Source organism: Aethalodelphis obliquidens, unplaced genomic scaffold, assembly GCF_003676395.1.
Source record: "Aethalodelphis obliquidens isolate GAN/ISIS:26980383/991018 unplaced genomic scaffold, ASM367639v1 scaffold9, whole genome shotgun sequence".
NCBI classification, from domain to species: Eukaryota; Metazoa; Chordata; class Mammalia; order Artiodactyla; family Delphinidae; genus Aethalodelphis; species Aethalodelphis obliquidens.
The window spans coordinates 36,079,776-36,098,839 of record NW_020837953.1 but is presented as its reverse complement, the minus strand read 5'-3'; the positions used below and the strand labels follow the sequence as shown (position 1 = coordinate 36,098,839).

General features: G+C 51.5%; 2 protein-coding genes across 10 annotated transcripts in view; one reads left to right on the top strand and one right to left on the bottom strand.

Moving 5' to 3' along the window:
* The first annotated feature begins 7,570 nt into the window (after positions 1–7,570).
* LDLRAD2 (low density lipoprotein receptor class A domain containing 2) lies at positions 7,571–17,193 on the top strand. Its single transcript, XM_027109837.1, is given in 5 exon segments — positions 7,571–7,652; positions 10,088–10,513; positions 13,648–13,719; positions 13,722–13,778; positions 16,730–17,193. Coding segments are annotated over 5 exon segments (1,092 nt in total). The 3' UTR covers positions 17,185–17,193.
* A 374-nt stretch (positions 17,194–17,567) lies between these two features.
* The window catches only part of HSPG2 (heparan sulfate proteoglycan 2), a 101,964-nt gene continuing 100,467 nt past the window's right edge, over positions 17,568–19,064 (bottom strand). For all 9 annotated transcript variants that reach the window (XM_027109828.1, XM_027109836.1, XM_027109834.1 and 6 more), the window contains 2 exons: positions 18,934–19,037; positions 17,568–18,787 (listed from right to left, as the gene is read on the bottom strand). In XM_027109828.1, coding sequence (XP_026965629.1) covers positions 18,615–18,787; positions 18,934–19,037 — 277 coding nt within the window. In that variant the 3' untranslated portion in view covers positions 17,568–18,614. The remainder of the gene's footprint in view (positions 18,788–18,933; positions 19,038–19,064) is intronic.

The window sequence follows — 19,064 nt, the reverse complement described above, 5'->3', positions numbered from 1 at the left end:
AGCCCATATCCAGGACTCGAGGAAGGTCTGAGGGGAGAGAGCCCTTGGAGATGATCCAGTCTGGCTGACCCATTGTACACAGTAAGAGCGCATTGATTGGTAGGGACAATGGTCCTTCTCTAGAGTTACCTGAACATGTAGTGAAGTGACCAAAGCCTGTCTCAAGATGCTGAGTACTTGGTTTCTTGGTGAGCTGCCACCATCCCCAGCCCCTAAGCTGAATGGCGTACTGCCACCTCCCAGGGGCAGTTTCTAGGGTACACAAGTTTCCTCATCCTCGTCTTGGTATTGACTGCCCCCTAGTGGACAGTTCCTCCAGAACCATGCGTACCAGCTAAATACCCCAGAAGGGTTGGGCACTGTCCAACCTATTTGGTCCTCCTCTTCTCTTTCTATGCTCACTCCTGTGGCTCTCTTGCCCCATCTTGTGGCTTTACATATTTTCCATGTGCTGACTACTCCCAACATTGTATGCCCGGTCTGCACTTCCCCCCTCAATTCCAGACTTGGAGATCCAACCTCCACTTGTCCTCTCCACTGGAATGTCAAATGGGCATCTCAGTCTGAATGTGTCCAGAACAGAACTCCTCGTCCTCCCCCAACCCTGCTCCTCTCACAGTTCTTCCCCTGCCACTTATGGCAACTCCATCCTTCCAGATGCTCAGGTTAAATCCCAGGGTACCCTCCTTGACTCATCTCTTTTCTTCACACTCCAAGTCCAATCTGTCAACAGATCCTATTGGCTGTACCTTCAAAGTATGTTCGTTCAGAATCTGACTACTTCTTCCTATTGCAATCCTGGTCCAGGCCACCACCATTTCTTTCTTTCCTTTCTTTCTTTCTTTATTTTTTCTTTCTTTCTTCCTTCCTTCCTTCCTTCCTTTCTTTCTTTCTCTGCACCACGTGACATGCGGGATCTTAGTTCCCCAACCAGGGATTGAACCCATGCCCCCTGCAGTGGAAGCGCAGATTCTTTTTTTTCTTTTTCTTTTTCTTTTTTTTTTTTTTTGCGGTACGCGGGCCTCTCACTGTTGTGGCCTCTCCCGTTGTGGAGCACAGGCTCCGGATGCGCAGGCTCAGCGGCCACGGCTCACGGGCTCAGCCGCTCTGCGGCATGTGGGATCTTCCCGGACTGAGGCACGAACCCGTGTCCCCTGCATCGACAGGCGGACTCTCAACCACTGCGCCACCAGGGAAGCCCCTGGAAGCGCAGATTCTTAATCACTGGACCGCCAGGGAAGTCCCCAGGCCACCATCATTTCTAGACTTATTATTAAATTGGTCTCCTATCTGGTCCTGCAGCATCTGGCCTTGCCCAGTGGTTCTCATCTCAGAGAAAAAGCCAAAGTTCTTACAATGACCTCTAGGGCCCTACATGATCTGACTTATCTTCTATCACTCTCCCCTTTGCTGCATTCACTCCACACTGTTATTGCTTGTTCCAGGCATGCTCTTGCCTCAGGGCCTTTGTACTTGCTATTCTCCCTGCCTAGTATATTCTTCAAAGAACTGCATGGCTGGCTCTCTCACTCCTTCAGATCTTTACTTAAAAGACCCTTCTCTGTGAGGCCTTCCCAAGCTATCCTATCAAAATTTCAACATCTCTGACATTTCACATCTCCTGGCCTTGCTTTATGCTTTTTCTTTTTAATATTTATCACTATTCAATACATCATACATTTTACCCATTTATCCTTCTCTGGAATGTAAGTTCCACAAGGGTAGAATTTTTGTTTATTTTGTTCCCTGAAGTATCTCCAATGCCTCACACAGAGGTCAGTGGTATTTGAAAAATGAATTTACATCTTTCTTTTTTTTTTTTTGGTATGTGGGCCTCTCACTGTTGTGGCCTCTCCCGTTGCGGAGCACAGGCTCTGGATGGGATCTTCCCGGACCGGGGCACGAACCTGTGTCCCCTGCATCGGCAGGTGGACTCTCTACCACTGTGCCACCAGGGAAGCCCTACATCTTTCTTTTAATTTAACCTTCCCAACAATCCAGTAGGATACTTTAGTACTGTCTCCAATTTGTAGATGAGAAAACTGAGGCACAGAGGGGTTAAGTCACTTGCTTAAGGGGTACACAGCTAGGAAATGGGACCCGGGGGAATACTGTACCCCCCTTACCTACCAACCTTATTTATTATCATTATCTGCACTCAGATTACTCACCAGTTAAATGAGGCTCTAAAGAGTGTCCTCTTTGTAGGTTCATTGTGACGATTATGTGTGATAAAGCATGTGACAAGCTTACAGCCAGTGACTGGAGTGTTGTAAACACTTAAGAAATGGTTGCTAGGGATTTGCTGGTGGCGCAGTCGTTAAGAATCCGCCTGCCAATGCAGGGGACACGGGTTTGAGCCCTGGTCTGGGAAGATCCCACATGCCAAGAAGCAACTAAGCCCGTGCGTCACAACTACTGAGCCTGTGCTCTAGAGCCTGTGAGCCACAACTTCTGAGCCCACGTACCATAACTACTGAAGCCCACGCACCTAGAGCCTGTGCACCACAATGAAGAGTAGCCCCCACTTGCAGCAACTAGAGAAAGCCTGCGTGCAGCAAAGACCCAACACAGCCAAAAGTAAAAAGAAAAAAAAAAAAAAAAGAAGTGGTTGCTAGAAATATGAAAAGGTTGACATGGAGTTCATGAAAGGTAGGGATGTTTCAGGCACAGAGCCCAGTCAAGGGGCCAGGAAGTTACTATTACTGCATTTAACACAGTTTCTGCATGGAAACTCCTATGCATCCTTCAGAGCCCAAGTCAGAAATGCTCTTCTCTGGGAAGCATTTCCTGACTTCCCAGGCTACCTCATGTTCCTGTTAAGATTGGGATTTATTTAATGGTTGTTTTTTGGTTTATTTATTTGTGTAATCTGAAGCTGTTACCAGGCTATGAGCTCCCTGAGGGCCAGGTTATTTGGGTCCTGAAGCATAGACATTTTGACGGCCCTCTTTAAAAATATGAAATTATAAACACAAAAAAATTTGAAAGTGAATATTTATTCAGGATGAGAAAAAAATCCCAGCAATATATATTTTTAAAACATACATGAAGTTTTTAATGCAAAGATACATCAGTCGTGAATTCCCTGGCTGTCCAGTGGTTAGGACTCCACACTTCCACTGCAGGGGGCATGGGTTTGGTCCCTGGTCAGGAAACTAAGATCCCACATGTCAGGTGGCACAGCCAAAACAAACAAACAAAGAAAAGATACATCAGTTTGTTCTCTAGTCCTTTTAAGAAACCAACAAAAGGTACTTTGACTGGTTTAGTTTGACTGTGAAAAGCAACACCACTTTTGTGTACTGAAAGAAAAATAAAAGTTACATTTGGCTCATTGGTTCCATACTTCATCTACCAGTGTATTTGCTGCTATTTACAAATGGAAATGTCTATTTAGTTCTATGTATTAATCTGAATAACAGACGCATATTACAATATTTGAGGCAGATGGTAAACTTTCTTATAGGTCTTACCATGGGGCAAACACTATTTCACAAAGTATAATAATGTTTCATTTTTTAAAGTTGAGGTAAAGAACTTGAGCAACAAAATAGCAAAGCTTCACGCGCAGTGAAATGTAACCTCACGCTCCGATTATGCTCTCTGCCTTTCCATTAGGCCAGTGTAGCTTTCTACCTGCTACAGTAGAAAACAGGAACTGCTTATAAAGCCTGAAAATAAGATGTTCTAAACCCAAATCCCAGAGCGTTTTAGTAGGATTAGCATCTTTGAGAAAAGTACTAATTGCCCAACTACTCCGTCAAAACAGCTCCAGAGAAAAGCTCTGCTTTCTCAGAAGACTTATTCCATTCCATTCCGTTCCATTCACACCTTTTGCTAACTAGGGTGAAGAGCTTTAGACCAAACAGCACTTTTATTAATACTATTTTTCTCTCAAAGCAAGTTCTTCATGCTGACATTTCCAGTGTCAGAAAGAACAAATACTCTTGCATTCAAAAGTTTTTATTTTTATTTTTCTAAAATGTATTTTATTGAAGTATAGTTGATTTCCAATGTTGTGTTAATTTCTGTTGTACAGCAAAGTGATTCACATATATATATATGTATATACATACATATATATATTCTTTTTCATACTCTTTTCCATTATGGCTTATTACAGGATATTGACTATAGTTCTCTGTGTTATACAGTAGGATCTTGTTGTTTAGTGATTCTATATGTAATAGTTTGCATCTGCTAATCCCAAAGTCCCACTCCATCCTTCCTCCCTCCCCCTTGGCAACCACAAGTCTGTTCTCTGTCTGTGAGTCTGCTTCTGTTTTGGAGATAAGTTCATTTGTGTCATATTCTGGATTTCACACATAAGTGATACCATATGGTATTTGTCTTTCTCCTTCTGACATACTTCACTTAGCAGGATGATCTCTAGGTCCATGTATGTTGCTGCAAATAGCATTATTTGATTCTTTTTTATGACTGAGTAGTATTCCATTTGTATATACACCACATCTTCTTTATCCATTCATCTGTTGATGGACACTTAAGTTGCTTCCACGTCCAACAACTTTTAAAGTTTAAAAAACGGACAGGAACTTCCCTGGTGGTGCAGTGGTTAAGAATCTGCCTGCCAATGCAGGGGACACAATTTTGAGCCCTGGTCCGGGAAGAACCCACATGTCGCGGAGCAACTAAGCCCATGTGCCACACCTACTGAGTCTGCGCTCTAGAGCCCGTGAGCCACAACTACTGAGCCCACGTGCTGCAACTACTGAAGCCCGCGCGTCTAGAGCCCGTGCTCCGCAACAAAGGGAAGCCACTGCAATGAGAGGTCCACTCACCGCAACAAAGAGTGGCCCCCCCTCTGCAACTAGAGAAAGCCCGCGCGCAGCAGCAAAGAAACAACACAGCCAAAAAAGATAAAAAAGAAAAACAAAAAAACTGACAAATACCATGAACAGTATAAATTTAAAATAATAGCACGTTTTAATTAAAATACTGCTTAAACCTCTTCTATGATACTTTTTTCCTTACTTTTTTTGGCTGCACACCCTTTTATGATTTCTGAGACAACACTATATGATATTTTCTATAACAGGACTAGAAAGATAAGTCAGTCTTTCCTTTTGCATGATTGACCAAAATTAGTTTTTTATTAGTGATCATTTAGACTTTTTTTCTTGAGCTTTGCCATTCATTATTAGTAAGATTATTTATTCTCTTAAGGACTGTTAAACTTGGGATAACCTCTATCAAATTTCTTACATATGTGAGCTTTAAGATTTGAAAGGCTTTTCCATAGACTGGCTTCTGGCTTCATATGTTTCCAACCTTATTTCTCCTCCAATACCCTCACACCAGTGAGGCCAGTCATAATGAATGGTCTCTGATTCTGTACCTTCATATCACAACACATCACAGCATAGAGGGCATGAGGAGGATTACTGGAAGGCATTCTGGGGCATTTATTAGAAATAATAAACCTATACCTGGAAGGAGCTAGGACCCCATAATTATATCCCCCCCAAACCCAAACCCAAAGCCACCTCCCCTTAGCCAGATTTCAAAAATGCCCGTGACCATCTGAAGAGAGGTGCAATGGAGGAGATCGGGGTGGAAAGAGACAGTGATCTGAATTGACTGTGGTTGAAATACCTTAATTTTGTAAATTTTATACAAATATATAATCTCATGCAAATAATATGTCCTGATGTGTAAGCTTCACGAGTTTCTTTCTTTCTCTTTTAAAGTGAAATCAAGTTTATTTAGAGAGGTACACATTCCATAGGCAGAATGTTGTCCGTCTCAGAAGGGAGAGCGGCCAGCTTCAAGAGTTTCATGATAAATCCACTCCTGCCAAAGAAGTCCCCCAAGGCCTAGCCTTGGACATCACACACAGTGAGGTATCAAGTTTGCATCAAATGTCAGGTCTAGAAAGAAGAGCATTAGAGAGCAGCAAGGCCAGTGGTTTTAACCTTCTCATACAGTCTTCAGACTCTGAGGTGGTGTCTCAAAGTCTGAGGTGGGGACGTCTTAAAACATACATGACCTCTGTTTAAGTAATAATGATGACATTAAGGGTCATCATCAGCCTGACGTGCACTGTGCACTTTACTATGTGACAGACACTGTTCTAAGTAAGTAACTTGATACCCCACTGGTATCGAGTTACTTACCCTTTACAATATACCTACAAAGTTGGAACGATCATTATTCCATTTTACAGATAAGGAAACTGAGACTTGAAAAGTTTCAGCTTTATATATTAAAGTTCCATGTATAATGCCTTTGTAAAAAAATGGTTCTACTAATTACAGGTTTTGAAAAAGGCTGAAATGGCCCAAGCCCTTCCTTTTACACTATGGGGAAGTAAAACCCAGAAAAAAGGGAGGTCATTTGCTCAACGTCACACATTCGTCCTTTTTCTTTTTTAAAAAATTATTTATTTATTTATTTATTTTTGGCCGTGTTGGGTCTTCGTTGCGGTGCGCATGCTCCTCACTGCGGTGGCTTCTCTTGCTGCGGAGCACGGGCTCTAGGCGTGTGGGCTTCAGTAGTTGTGGCACGTGAGCTCTACAGACTCTAGAGCACAGGCTCAGTAGCTGTGGCGCATGGGCTTAGTTGCTTGGCGGCATGTGGGATCTTCCCGGACCAGGGCTTGAACCCGTGTCCCCTGCATTGGCAGGTGGATTCTTAACCACTGTACCACCAGGGAAGTCCCCACACATTTGTTCTTATTTCCTGGATGCCTGCTCTGTGCCAGGCACTGTTCTATGACCTAGGGCTTCAGAGAACAACAAGACACTCACAGAACACAATTTTAGTGGGTAGGGAGCAGTCAAAGGACAATACAAACAAGATAGATATAAATAAGCAAAGTAATTCCAGTGAGTGCTGAGATAAATTCGTGGACATGGGACTGAGTGACAGGGAGGGAGAACACTAATTCAGACTGAGAAGTGGTCAGGGAAATGTGGTCTGAGCAGGTGACATGTGAGCTCGAAATGTGAGTGAGCTGGAGAAGCCAGCCATGGACCTCCATGGGAGAGGAGCACCCCAGGTGGAGGAACGGTGAGGGCAAAGGTCCTGAGGCAGGAATACTTTGTCTGTAAAATAGAGCAGACTCCTGGGCCAGTGCTCATTCACCACTTGCTGTCTCTCTAGGCCCGCAGAGAGGCCCTTTGATGTCCTGGGCCTCCCTTAAGCTCAGCCCTAAAATGCCAACTTCTCCAGGAAGGCAGCAGCTCTCTGAGGCTGTGGGTCCCCCTCCCAGAAGCCCTGTGGCTGAACCGGATCTGAGTTTCCTGGTTCCTGTCTGGCAGGGGATGAGCAGACATCCTCCCCGCCTTCTCTCCCCAGGCTCCAGCCCCAGTCCCACATCTCCATGGCAACCCTAGACACAGTCCTGATCTGAAGAAGGATCTGGAACAGGGAGCACAAACATCACTGAAGAGACCAGAGGAGCTGGCGTGCTTGCCTCCCTTGCTCTCTGTGTCCTGCCAATCCCTCCACTGGCCTAACCAGGCCCCTATACCCCATTCTCCCCAAAGACCCCAAACTGAAGATTCTGCAGGTCTTCCCCATCGCTGGGCACAGGAGGGCCTGGATGGAAGCCTGTCCTCTGCAGCTGCCCCAAAGGCTGCTCCTGCCGGGGGCAACTGCCCTGACTGCATCTGCTCTGCACACAGGTGAGTACAAGGTAGCTTGGCTGGGGCAGGCAGGGGATTCAGGTCCCACCACCCTTTGAGATTGTGTTTCCTCAATCAGCACTCACCCTGATGAGCTGGGATCCCTTGAGCTGGGGGACACTGGGAAACCCTGTGCCTGGTCTTGGCTGGCACCCTCAAGTCCACCCCCACCCCTCTGGGTGGCTGGAGCTCCAAGTCACCCAGAAGCAGGTGTCTGGGGGCGGGTGGGGCAGTCTGGCACCGGGAAACACTGTGGGCTTTGGAGTCAGACGGCCCTGCGTTCACACACACACCCTTGACATTACTGTTTCCACTGTCTAAGACTTGGTTTCTTCAGCAGTAAAATGGAAAGAATAATAGGCCCTTGCCCCTTAAGGCAGAGGTCCCCAACCCCCAGGGCCAGTCCGTGGCCTGCTAGGAACCGGGCCTCAAAGCAGGAGGTGAGTGGTGGGCAAGAGAGCAGAGAGCGAAGCTTCATCTGCCGCTCCCCATCACTCCCTGTCACTCCCCGTTGTTCCCGTTGCTCCCCGTCGCTAGCATTACCACCTGAACCATCCCCACCCCCCGACCCCCATCTGTGGAAAAATTGTTTTCCACAAAACCAGTCCCTGGTGCCAAAAAGGTTGGGGACCACTGCCTTAAGGGACTATTATTATTGTGCGTATAAGGTGAGATAAACCATGCAAGACACATAGACAGTGCCCAGCTCATAGAAGGTGCTCGTTCACCCACTCTCTGGACCTCCGCCTGTCCCGCGTGCCTCCAGGCCAGGTTCTGGCTTTAGTAGGTCTGCACAGATATGAGAAGATGCTCCCACGTGCTGAGCCCTAACGGAGAATTTCTCCCCCGAAGACCCACATCCCGGCTTGTCCTCAAGCACCACTGGTGCCCCTACCATGCGCCAGAAAAGCCATGTCTTGTTCTCCTTCTATCCTTACAAAAATCAGATGGTTTGAGTACTTATACGTTATCTCATTAATCCTCACAACAACCCTGTACCAGTGAGGATGTTTTGGGTTGTAAGTAACAGTTACCAGACTAAACAGAGCTTAAACCATAGGACAGGGCTTCCCTGGTAGTGCAGTGGTTGAGAGTCCGCCTGCCGATGCAGGGGACGCGGGTTCGTGCTCTGGTCCGGGAAGATCCCACATGCCGCGGAGCGGCTGGGCCCGTGAGCCATGGCCGCTGAGCCTGCGCGTCTGGAGCCTGTGCTCCGCAACGGGAGAGGCCACAACAGTGAGAGGCCCGCGTACCGCAACAAAAAAAAAAATTAAAAAAATAACAACAAACAAACCATAAGGACATTTATTATTCCACTTAAGAAGAGAGGCCATAGATGAGTCCAGAAATGGTTAATTCAGCAGCTCACCCATGTCAGGGCTCCTCCATAATTCTCATGACCTCATCCTTGCAAGATACCTGCTGCAGCTCTGGGCGTCGCATCCTCAGTCAATAGCTTTCAAAAGCAGGAAGAAAAAGGGGCTCCTCATCGCACAGCTCTCCCTCCTTTTTTTTTTTTTTTTTTAAAATCAGGGAAGAAAACCTTTCCCAGGAACGCTCAGCAAACCTCTCCTTAAATCTCATTGGCCAGAATCAATTCACAGGCCAATCCCTAAACCTGGCAAATGGAATTATGATTACAAGGCTTGGTTTAGGCCAAAGACCAGGGGGGCTCTCTGATAATTGAGGGGAATTAAGTTTCTCTTAGCAAGGAGAAACGGAACGCCTGTTGGCTGGGCAGGTGCCCAACCGTGTCTCCCCCATCCTTTTATTTTTTGGCTGCACTGCGAGGGTTGTGGGATCTTAGTTTCCCGAACAGGAATTGAACCTGGGCCCTCCACAGTGAGAGTGTGGAGTGGTAACCACTGGAGGGAAGGCCAGGAAATTCCCTCCCCCATCCTTGAATAACACTTCCGTGATGCTCATTAAATGCCAGGCACTACCCTAAGCACTGAACCCATACACGTCCACAATCCTTTAGTTTCCACTACAAAATATGAAAAGCTCTGACAACCAAAATTTGTTCTTAGCTAACTAACTGGCAACACCTGACCTGAACTGACAGGAGGCTGTTTACAGTCTGTATTTGTCCTACTTAGGGTAAATGTTCTGTGCAATTGCTCTAGAAAATGTGTTTGATCGTGGAGGGCTGTGGCAGACTCCATTTGGGGCTGCAACATATTATATATCTTTCTAAAATCTGAAAAATTCTGAAACACATCCTAGGGTTTTTGAATACGAGATTGAGGACTTGAATTACATTTTTTAATCCTCACAAAAATTCTGACATTGCTCAATCATCCCCATTTTCCCGACAAGAAGACTGAGGCTCAGAGAGGCTGAGTGACTCACTCGGGGGTCACACAGCGGGCAGAAGGCAGGGCCAGGCTTGGAAGGGGACCGCGTGGTTCCAGGGTCGGTGCTTTTCGCCGCAGCCTACCTGGTGGACCTGTGCGGCCGGACGTGGCAGGCGGACGGGCTGCTGCTACGCTCGCACTCCGCGTCGCGCCGCTTCTACTTCGTGGCCCCGGACACCGACAGCAGGCTCTGGATGCGGGCGGCGACCCCCGGCGACAGGATCCGCTTCCAGTTCCGCTTCTTCCTGGTCTACAGCCTGACCCCGGCGGCGCCCAACACCTCCTCCCCGGCGCCGGCGCCGGAGGACCCCTGCGCACCCGGGTCCTACCTGCAGTTCTACGAGGGCCCACCGGGGGCGCCATGGCCCTTGGGAGCCCGGTTCTGCGGCCTGACCATCGCTGGGCCGGTGGCGTCCTCCGGGGACTTCCTGGGCCTGCGCCTGGTCACCAGAGGCCGCCAGCCCCGCGTGGACTTTGTAGGCGAAGTCTCCTCTTTCCTGTTGGGTGGGTGCGGGCTGGGCCTGAGAGAGGGCGGGGGCTGGGGCCTGGCGGCAGGGTCAGGGGCTTCAGGAAGGGGCGGTCCAGACCCAAAGAGCCAACCCCATAAACCTGACTTCCATGGATGCACGGACCAGCCCCTCACCCGTTCACACACAGCTCCCACTCCCACACGATTCCCACACGCTCACACACCTCACACTCCAGCACCCACCCCACTCACACACACTATACCTGTGCACAACTCACACCTCGTACACACACCTGGCACACCCACCTGCACCACACACACTGAAACACCCAACCCACAGGCCTGGCGTACCGTACACTCTCTCCCACACATAGTTCACATCATGCACACCTCATCGTACACAATACCACTTTGCACACTGCCATGCAACTCACACACTCTCATGTTCGCACACTGGCTTCTCTGTCCTGGGTCCACCCGATGGCAGAGGGGCCGAGAGTTGGGACTCTGGTGGCTGTAAGTGACAGAAACCCACTTAGGCAAGGAAAGGGAACCGAGAATAATAATCCCTCGTTGAGCGCCGCCTGTGGCCCTTCTTATGCCAGATCCCATCTGTTCTCACAGCAGCTCTGCTGGGCCAGTGCTCATACCCTCGTATTTATTGATGGGAAACAGGCTTGGAGAGGTTGAATGATGCACCACAGGACTCCCAGCTCAGAGGTGGAGGAGCTGGGCTTTAACTGCTAGAGTTTGTCCTCTGCTCCAACTGAGTCAAGGCTTTAGTCCCAGCAGGTTTCCCCAGGACTGAGGACACTCACTGATGTTTCAGCAGAGGAGCTGCCAAAGCCCAGAAGTTTCCAAAACCTCGGAGAAGCATCATCGCCCTCGCTGGCAAAATGTCCAGACTGGAGAATTAAACATGGGTTTGGGGCTTCCCTGGTGGCGCAGTGGTTGAGAGTCCGCCTGCCGATGCAGGGGACGCGGGTTCGTGCCCCGGTCCAGGAAGATCCCACATGCTGCGGAGTGGCTGGGCCCGTGAGCCATGGCCGCTGAGCCTGCGCGTCCGGAGCCTGTGCTCCGCAACGGGAGAGGCCACAACAGTGAGAGGCCCGCGTACCGCAAAGAAACAAAACAAAACAAAACAAACATGGGGTTGTGAGCACTTCAAGGCAAGAACAGGGGGCCTCCGAGAGCCAACACAGGTTCACCAGGAGCTGGACCTCGACATGCCAGGCCCCGGACGGCCCTTCAACCTGAGCTGGTCAGAGAGCACCCGCTGCTGTCTCATGTGTGTCTTTGGGGCCATGACTGATGGTGCCTGGGTTCCCCTTTCTGGCTCCTGTGGGCTGTAGCGTGCCAAGGGTCCTATTATATTGTTTTGCAAGCAGATCTCACAGGCTAATTGGAAATCAACCCCTCCCTCCCCCCTTTCCTCCCTCCCTCCCTTTCTCACCTTCCGTGAGGTACCAGCCGAGCATGTTGCGGCTGCTGTGTGTTCAGCAGGGTTGGACTCGAAAGCAGGCGGCAGTGGCGAAGCCCTGTCACAACTGGCTTCCTTGGATCACTTTTCACCACTTCTTACTTGGGTTACTGTTTGTGTTTTCTCTCTCACAGATACTCACTCTTACCCCTGCACATCTTTTATAAATCAGAGCATTCATTTGCACATGAAAAAACCCCAAGTCAAGTCGGCTTAAGCCAGAGGAGAATTTGGGGGGGCTCCTATAACTGGGATATTAAGGTGTTCGTTCAGGTATAGCTGGATTCAGGAGATCAAGGAATGCCACCTGGGCTCTATCTCTTTGTTCTCTCCCTTGCATTGCACTGGGTCTGTTTGGCTTCCATCTCAGGCAGCTCCAGTTCCTCTTTCTACTTGGCAGCAAGGTGACCCTGCAGCTCCAAGCCCACAGTCCCCCTTATAACTCTCACCTCAGTGAAATAAAGAGCGAGGATCTTTTCTCTCTCTCTCACTTTTTTTTTTTTTTTTGGCTGCGCCGAGTGCCTTGCAGGATCTCAGTTCCTGACCAGGGATTGAACCTGGGCCCCCAGCAGTGAAAGAGCTGAGTCCTAACCAATGGACTGCCAGGGAACCGCGAAGATCTTTTCTTATGGTTCTAGCAAAAGTCCTCGGGGCCAAATTTGATTAGTCACATGGGCCATGTGTCTGTTCCCGGGGCCAGGAATGGAATGCTCTGATCCCCATGTCTACCTCTGAGCCATGGTATTGGTCAGTCCCTCCTAAACCAGCTTTTCTCCACAGAATGGGGTGCTGGGTAAGCCAACCTGTCCGCCACACCCTGTGCACCAACTCATACCCTTCTCTCACCTGTGTGCCTATTCATTCATTTAACAAAGATTGAGTACCTGCCCTTGTGCCAGGTGCTGTTCTAGGCTCCAGGGATACATGCAGCAGTGAATGAAAGAGAAGTCCCTGCCCCATTTGAGCTGACATTCTAGTGGGGGAGGCAGACCATAAACAAAGAACCAATCAAATCCATAATCTGCAGAGGTGGTAAGTGCTGCAGAGGAACACAAATCCGGATAAAGGGGTGGTGGGGGAGGGATGGTGTGCTGTTCTCACGTGGAGGTGAGGGCAGGCCTTCCAACACGATGACATTTGAGTGGAGACCTGAGGGGAGCAAGCCACGCAGTTACGGGCAGGGCTGATGGCAGGTGCAGTGCCACGAGCCGGGATGAGCTTGGAGTGTTCAGGTTGCTGGGCTACCATAGGCTGCGTGCATGCACACGTGCACACACACACACACACTGGGTGCCACAGTGCTCATGAGCACGGGGCTGAATTCCTATCCTGCTGCTTAGATACAAGCTGTGTGGCCTTGGTCTAGTGACCTAACCTCCCTGTGCCTCGGTCTTCTCATCTCTAAAATGGGATTGATAATAGTATTGACCCTACAGGGTTAATGTGAGAACTTAATGAGCTGGGATGTGAACCACGCCTGGCTTGGAAGGAGCTCAATAAACGTTAGGTGCCATCATCATCCCCATCCCCACCATCATCTTTATGATCATACACCTGCCTCATCCGTACTCTCATCTGCACGCACATGGAGACAGCCCCTCCTGCTCACACCTCCCGCATCCCCTCCCCATAGGGCCAAACATTCTGCGGTGCTCAGCGTCCTCGTCGTGCCTCCCCTCTCAGCCCCAGGATGCTGTTGTGCCTACTTCCGATGTCAGAACAGCCGGTGCGTCCCCCCGAGGCTGGTGTGCGATCCCTGGGCACAGACAACTGTGGCGATGGCAGTGACCAGGCTTCTTGGCCAACAGCTAACTGCAGAGGTCAGTGACAGGTGTGGCTTGGGTCCTGCTGAGCAGCTGGGTTAGAAGCTGGAGGCCGGAGGCACAGGTGCGGCAGGAGAGGATGAGGTGAAGCACAGTAGTGGCGAATCCAATCAGACCAGACTGCCTGAGGACCAGAGGATGTTAGAGCTCAAATGGTGATCGAATCCAGCTGCTTCCAAATGTCGTTTCAGTGGTGGAAGCTTTTCCTACACAGAGCCTTGCAGAGGCCCCAGACATCACAAGGAGAGATGCTCTACTTAACTGGACGTGGGAGGCCTGGGCCGCGGCTGACTGATGTCCCACTGAGAGACTTGAGTTTGACCTTCAAGACTTTGAAAACCATTTATCCAGCCTGACTCCCACATTTTATAGATGGGGAAACTGAGGCCTAGGGAGGAGAAATGACTTGCCCAAGGTCATAGAGTCTCTGAGTGACATAACCAGGAATGACCTCTGTGGATGGACAGAGGGGACCAGACTAGGTCACCCCTGATTATCCTTCTTAGGAATCTGGACATGCCCCACTCCCAGTCAGGGTTGCCATGTCCTGTTGAACAGGTTGTTCGTTGCAAAAATGCACCTGGCTGAGGGGTAAAACCCAGCTTCCCGGGAGCCCACATACTTCCCTCCGCAGGCACTCCTCAGGGTCCTCCCTGACACTATGCTCTGTGCCCAGAGGCCCGGGCCCTATGTCCTCTCCTCCAGCTGCCACACCCGTTCCCCCCTCCTTCTCCTTTATACCGTATCGCCAGCTGGACTCGTCTTTGAACACTAGTTATATAACCACCTCCCCACCTGCCATCTCCCCGTGGCTGTGCAGGTGAGTCTCACACTTAACTTGCCCCAAACTGAACTCATGATCCACAGCCTGCCCTGCATCCTGCTTCTCACCCGTGTCCCCTTCTCACTCAGTGGCAGCTTTGAATTCCAGTTGTTCAGGCCCAAATGGTTGAGTGGTCCTTTACTCCCTTTTCCCTCTCAGCCCATAACCAAGCCATCAGTGTTGTCGGAATTAATCTGATGTTTTCCTCATGATAAGACTGCAGTCGTGGGTTATGAGGAGGAAGATCCCAGAGGTCAAGTGCACACCAGGCCAGACCAACGCGATCACTGCCCAACACGGTCCACGGATGTTGATGTTGGCCTTGGTCACCGGGTTGAGGCTGTGTTTGTCCGCTTCTCCGCTGTTACTCGGTCTCCTCTCTCCACACTGCCCTCTTTGGGAGGAAGTCATCACGCGCAGCCCACACGCTAGCAGGGAGTTAAGCTCTCCCGCCAGGGGAGCGTTTTATTCTTTTTTATTGGCCGCACCCCTCGGCTTGCGGGATCTTAGTTCCCGGACCAGGGATTGAACCTGGGCCCCCAGCAGTGGAAGCGTGGCGTCTTAACCGCTGGACCACCAGGGAATTCCCCAGAGGAGCCTTTTAAAACACTAAGTCAGATCGCATCACTCCCGTGCGCAGGACCCTCCTCACTCCTCACTCAACCCACACAAGCCTCCCAGGGGCCCCCAGGCCCTGAGTGACCTAGTGACCTGGCCCGTCACCTCCCACCTGCTCGCTTGCTCCAACAGCTCCTCCACTCTGGCCCCTGGCAGCTCCTTCCACGCTCCAGTCTTGTCCTGCCTCTGGTCTCTCACTAGCTCTTTCCTCTACCTGGAAGGCTTTTCCCAGAGGTTCACATGCTCATTCCTTTGCCTTCTGCAGGTCTTGACTTAACCCTCACCCTCTCCATGAGCTCTTTCCTTACCCCTTTGTTTAAAAATAGCAACCCTGGGATTTCCCTGGGCAGTCCAGTGGTTAGGACTCTGTGCTTCCACTGCAGGGGCCACGGGTTCCCTGGTCGGGGAACTAAGATCCCACAAGCTGTGCGGCCAAAAAAAAAAACACGAAAAGCAGCCCTGTGTCCATTGAAAGCAAAACAGGTAAACAAAACGTGGTACGTCCACACAATGGAATATCGTTCAGCCCTACAAAGGAAGGAAATGCCGACACATGCTACAGCATGGATGAACCTTGAGGACATTATGCTGACTGCAATGAACCAGTCACAGAAGGACGAATACTATGTGATTCTACCTATATGAGACACCCAGAGAACTCAGAGACGGAAGCAGAATGATGGTCGCCAGGGGCTGTGGAGGGGAAATGGGGAGTTATTCACGATGGGTACAGAGTTCCAGTTTTATGAGAGGAAAACAGTCCTGAGAACGGATGGTGTTGATGGTTGCTCAACAATATGAATGGACTTAACACTACGGAACTGTCCTTAAAAACGGTTAAAATGGTACATTTTGTTTTGTAGAGTTTACCACAATTGAAAGAAAACTAGCAACCTTGCCCCTCGCCAGCGCGCCCTGTCCCTCCTGCCCTGCTTGACTTTCCCTCGTAGCTCCTGTCTCCATTTGACACATGGTGGAATTTGTGTTTTGTGTTGCCTCGCCCTAAAACGCCAGCTCCATGGGGGCCTTTTTGTCTGTTTTGCTCACTGTCATATCCCCCAGTCCCTAGAGCAATGCCTGGGGTACAGTAGCAGGTGACTGAAAAATACTCATCAGATGAGTGGAAGAATGAACCTCTCTCTGTCTCCGTTTCCTTATCTGTAAACTGGGGATGATAAACCTACCCTCTCAGATTTGTCATGAACTTTAAGTGAAACCCTGTGGGTGAAGGGCCCAGCGCAGAGCATGGTTCTCGGTGCAGAGAAAATGCTCAGTACAGCATCACTCCTTGAGAAGTAGCTCCGGTCATCCACCCCAGCCCCTGGAGCTAGACTGTGAGTTCAAGTCCACCCCTGTCACTTCCAGCTGTGTGATCTGGGCAAGTGACTTAACCTCTCTGTGCCTCACTTCTCTTATCTGTGAAATAAAAATACTAACACTAAGAGGTTTGGGGAGGATTAAACGAGACATAATCATACCCTGCAAGGGGCAGATCTCAGTGTGTTAGAGCTGTTATTTGCCACTGCCGGTCCCTCTCCGGTGCCCAGCCAGGAAGGGAGTACGGATGATGGTACCTCCGGGCCCCTGACTCTTCCCCCAGCTCTCGGGTCTGCGGGCCCCCTGGGGATGGCAGCTGAGAGGAGCCCCCCAGCACGCCGGGACCCTGCACGACAGGATGCCGCTCCGGAAGGCAGATGGCTCTTGGTTATCGCCTGCTGCCGCTCCTTCCGCCGAGATCACACTTGTCCCTCTCCAGTGATGGGTGGGGGCAGCTGGCCCAGGCTGAGGCCTGAGTGCTCTTTCTTTCTACAGGCCTCCAGCCGCGGGGGTGGCGCTGGCCTCCTCGTGGGCCTCCTCTGGAGCTGCTGCTCCTCCAGCCGGCTGGCTTGGGGGGCTGGTGGTGTGCACCATCTGTTACACACGTCCTGGCCAGGTGGCCCCTGGGGGCCTGCGGCTGAGTGAGCCAGGTCAGGGGGGCTGTGGGCATCAGAGGAAGGAGAGTGGGCTCTGGGGTCAGACAGTCCCCGGGTTCTGCCCCCACCCCACACAGGGCTGTCTAACCTTGGGCAGATCATATAACCCTCCGAGACTCAGTCTGCCCCTCTGGAAAATGGGATGATTCCTGCCTCACAGGGTCATGGTGAAGGCCACAGGAGGCAGCTGACCCTGCATCTTGCATGGTGACTGGCACTCGGCTGGATCAGTGAAGGGCAGGGAGTAGGGGCCTCGCTCCCCTGAAGCTGCCTTGCTTCACGCCCGGACCTCACTTGCCCTGCTTTGCCCCATCCTGGCCCACCCTCAGGTACCACGAGTCCAGTCGTAGTCAAAGACACAGGAGACAGCCCTGGCGGGGATAGCACCGTTTATTAAGAAAGATCAGGATAAAGACCACAGGAGGGTCCCTTCTAGGACACAGAGGCCAGGCGTCCCGGACCCACCTCTGGGGGTTGCTGGTGGGGAGGGCGCTTGCCCCCAGTTGGGCCCTGGGGCTCCCACAGATGGGGCAGGGCTGTCACGCCCCCTTCCTGTCCCTCCCAGTCATGAGTCCTGGCTCCCCTACCCAAGGCATTAACTCTTTCTGACCACCAATGCTCTCCTCCCCCCATGTGCCCTGGGCCTTCACTTCCAGATCAGTGGGGGGACGTGGCCTGGTGCAGGCAGGGAGACACTCTCAGTGCTGGGCTCTGCCTGTAGCAGCTCCTGGTAAGAGTTGAGGTGGGCTTTCCCTTGCAGCCCCTCAGGGCAGGGGCCCTGGGCTAGGTGTGGGGTGGGAGGGATGCAGGCCAGGAGGGCTTGGTGGGAGGGGGGAGGCTGCCAGGGGCCGGTGGCCTGGCTGGCTAGGCGGAGGTGGAGGGGCGCTGGGACATGGGCTGGCAGGGCTGGGGGCTGCCTGCCCAGGGGTGAGCTGCCTTTTGCACCACAGTTAGCACTAAAGAGCTTTCCCAACCCGGGGGAGGGTGGCGAAGGCCACTGCGATGCCCTCTGCTCCGGGTAGCTGGTGAGGCTCCAGGCTGGAAGCCGAGTTTGTCTCCTGTAGAAATGAGGGCTGCCCAAGGGCTGAAGAAACGGGCAGCCCAGCACTACCTCGGGGGGCTCTGTTGGTGGGGGCAGTTCTGAGCCTGCTCAGCCACCGTGCCTGACCCCAAGTCCTGGTGACCCTTTGAGGCACCTGCTCCCATGCAACCCGCCCTGCCCTGCAGCCTGTGGCTTTGCCCAGGTGTGTCTGTGTGGGGTGGCGTGCCCACCCTCCAGTCCAGCCCAGGGCAGTAGCAGCAAAGCGTGGCATCGCCTCCGTTTCTTACAAAATATTCATAATAATAATATTAATAATAATATAGTCGACGCTGCGGGGCGGGGGCGCTGCCCGGGAGTCCGTGTGGGGCAGGCAGTGCCTACGAGGGGCAGGGGCGCGTGTTGGCCCCCGCCTGGGCGCGGTGCTGCAGGTCCAGTGGCTGTGGAGGCGGGGTGCCAGGCCGGGCAGAGTGCAGCACCAGGTTCTTGATACAGCCCGTGATGCCCGAGGAGAACCTGCCCCCGGTCAGCACCGCCACGTCGGGGGCTCCACCTGCAGGGAAGGGAGAGGGCGGGGCCTGTCAGCTCCAGGAGGTGGGGGGAGGAAGGCCCCGTGCTCTACCTCTGCCGGAGCCCCTGGCCCTCCCCGACCTGGAGGAGCGGCCCCAGGCCTGCACGAGGCCTGAGCTCAAGACTTACCGACGTAGATGCTGCCCTTGGTGTTGACTGCCACGTTAGGGCCTGGGGACTGGCCGCTGACCAGCTCCTCTCCGTCCACCTGGATGGAGCCTCTCCGGCCCTCTCTGCAGTGGAACGGGGTCAGGCCCCTC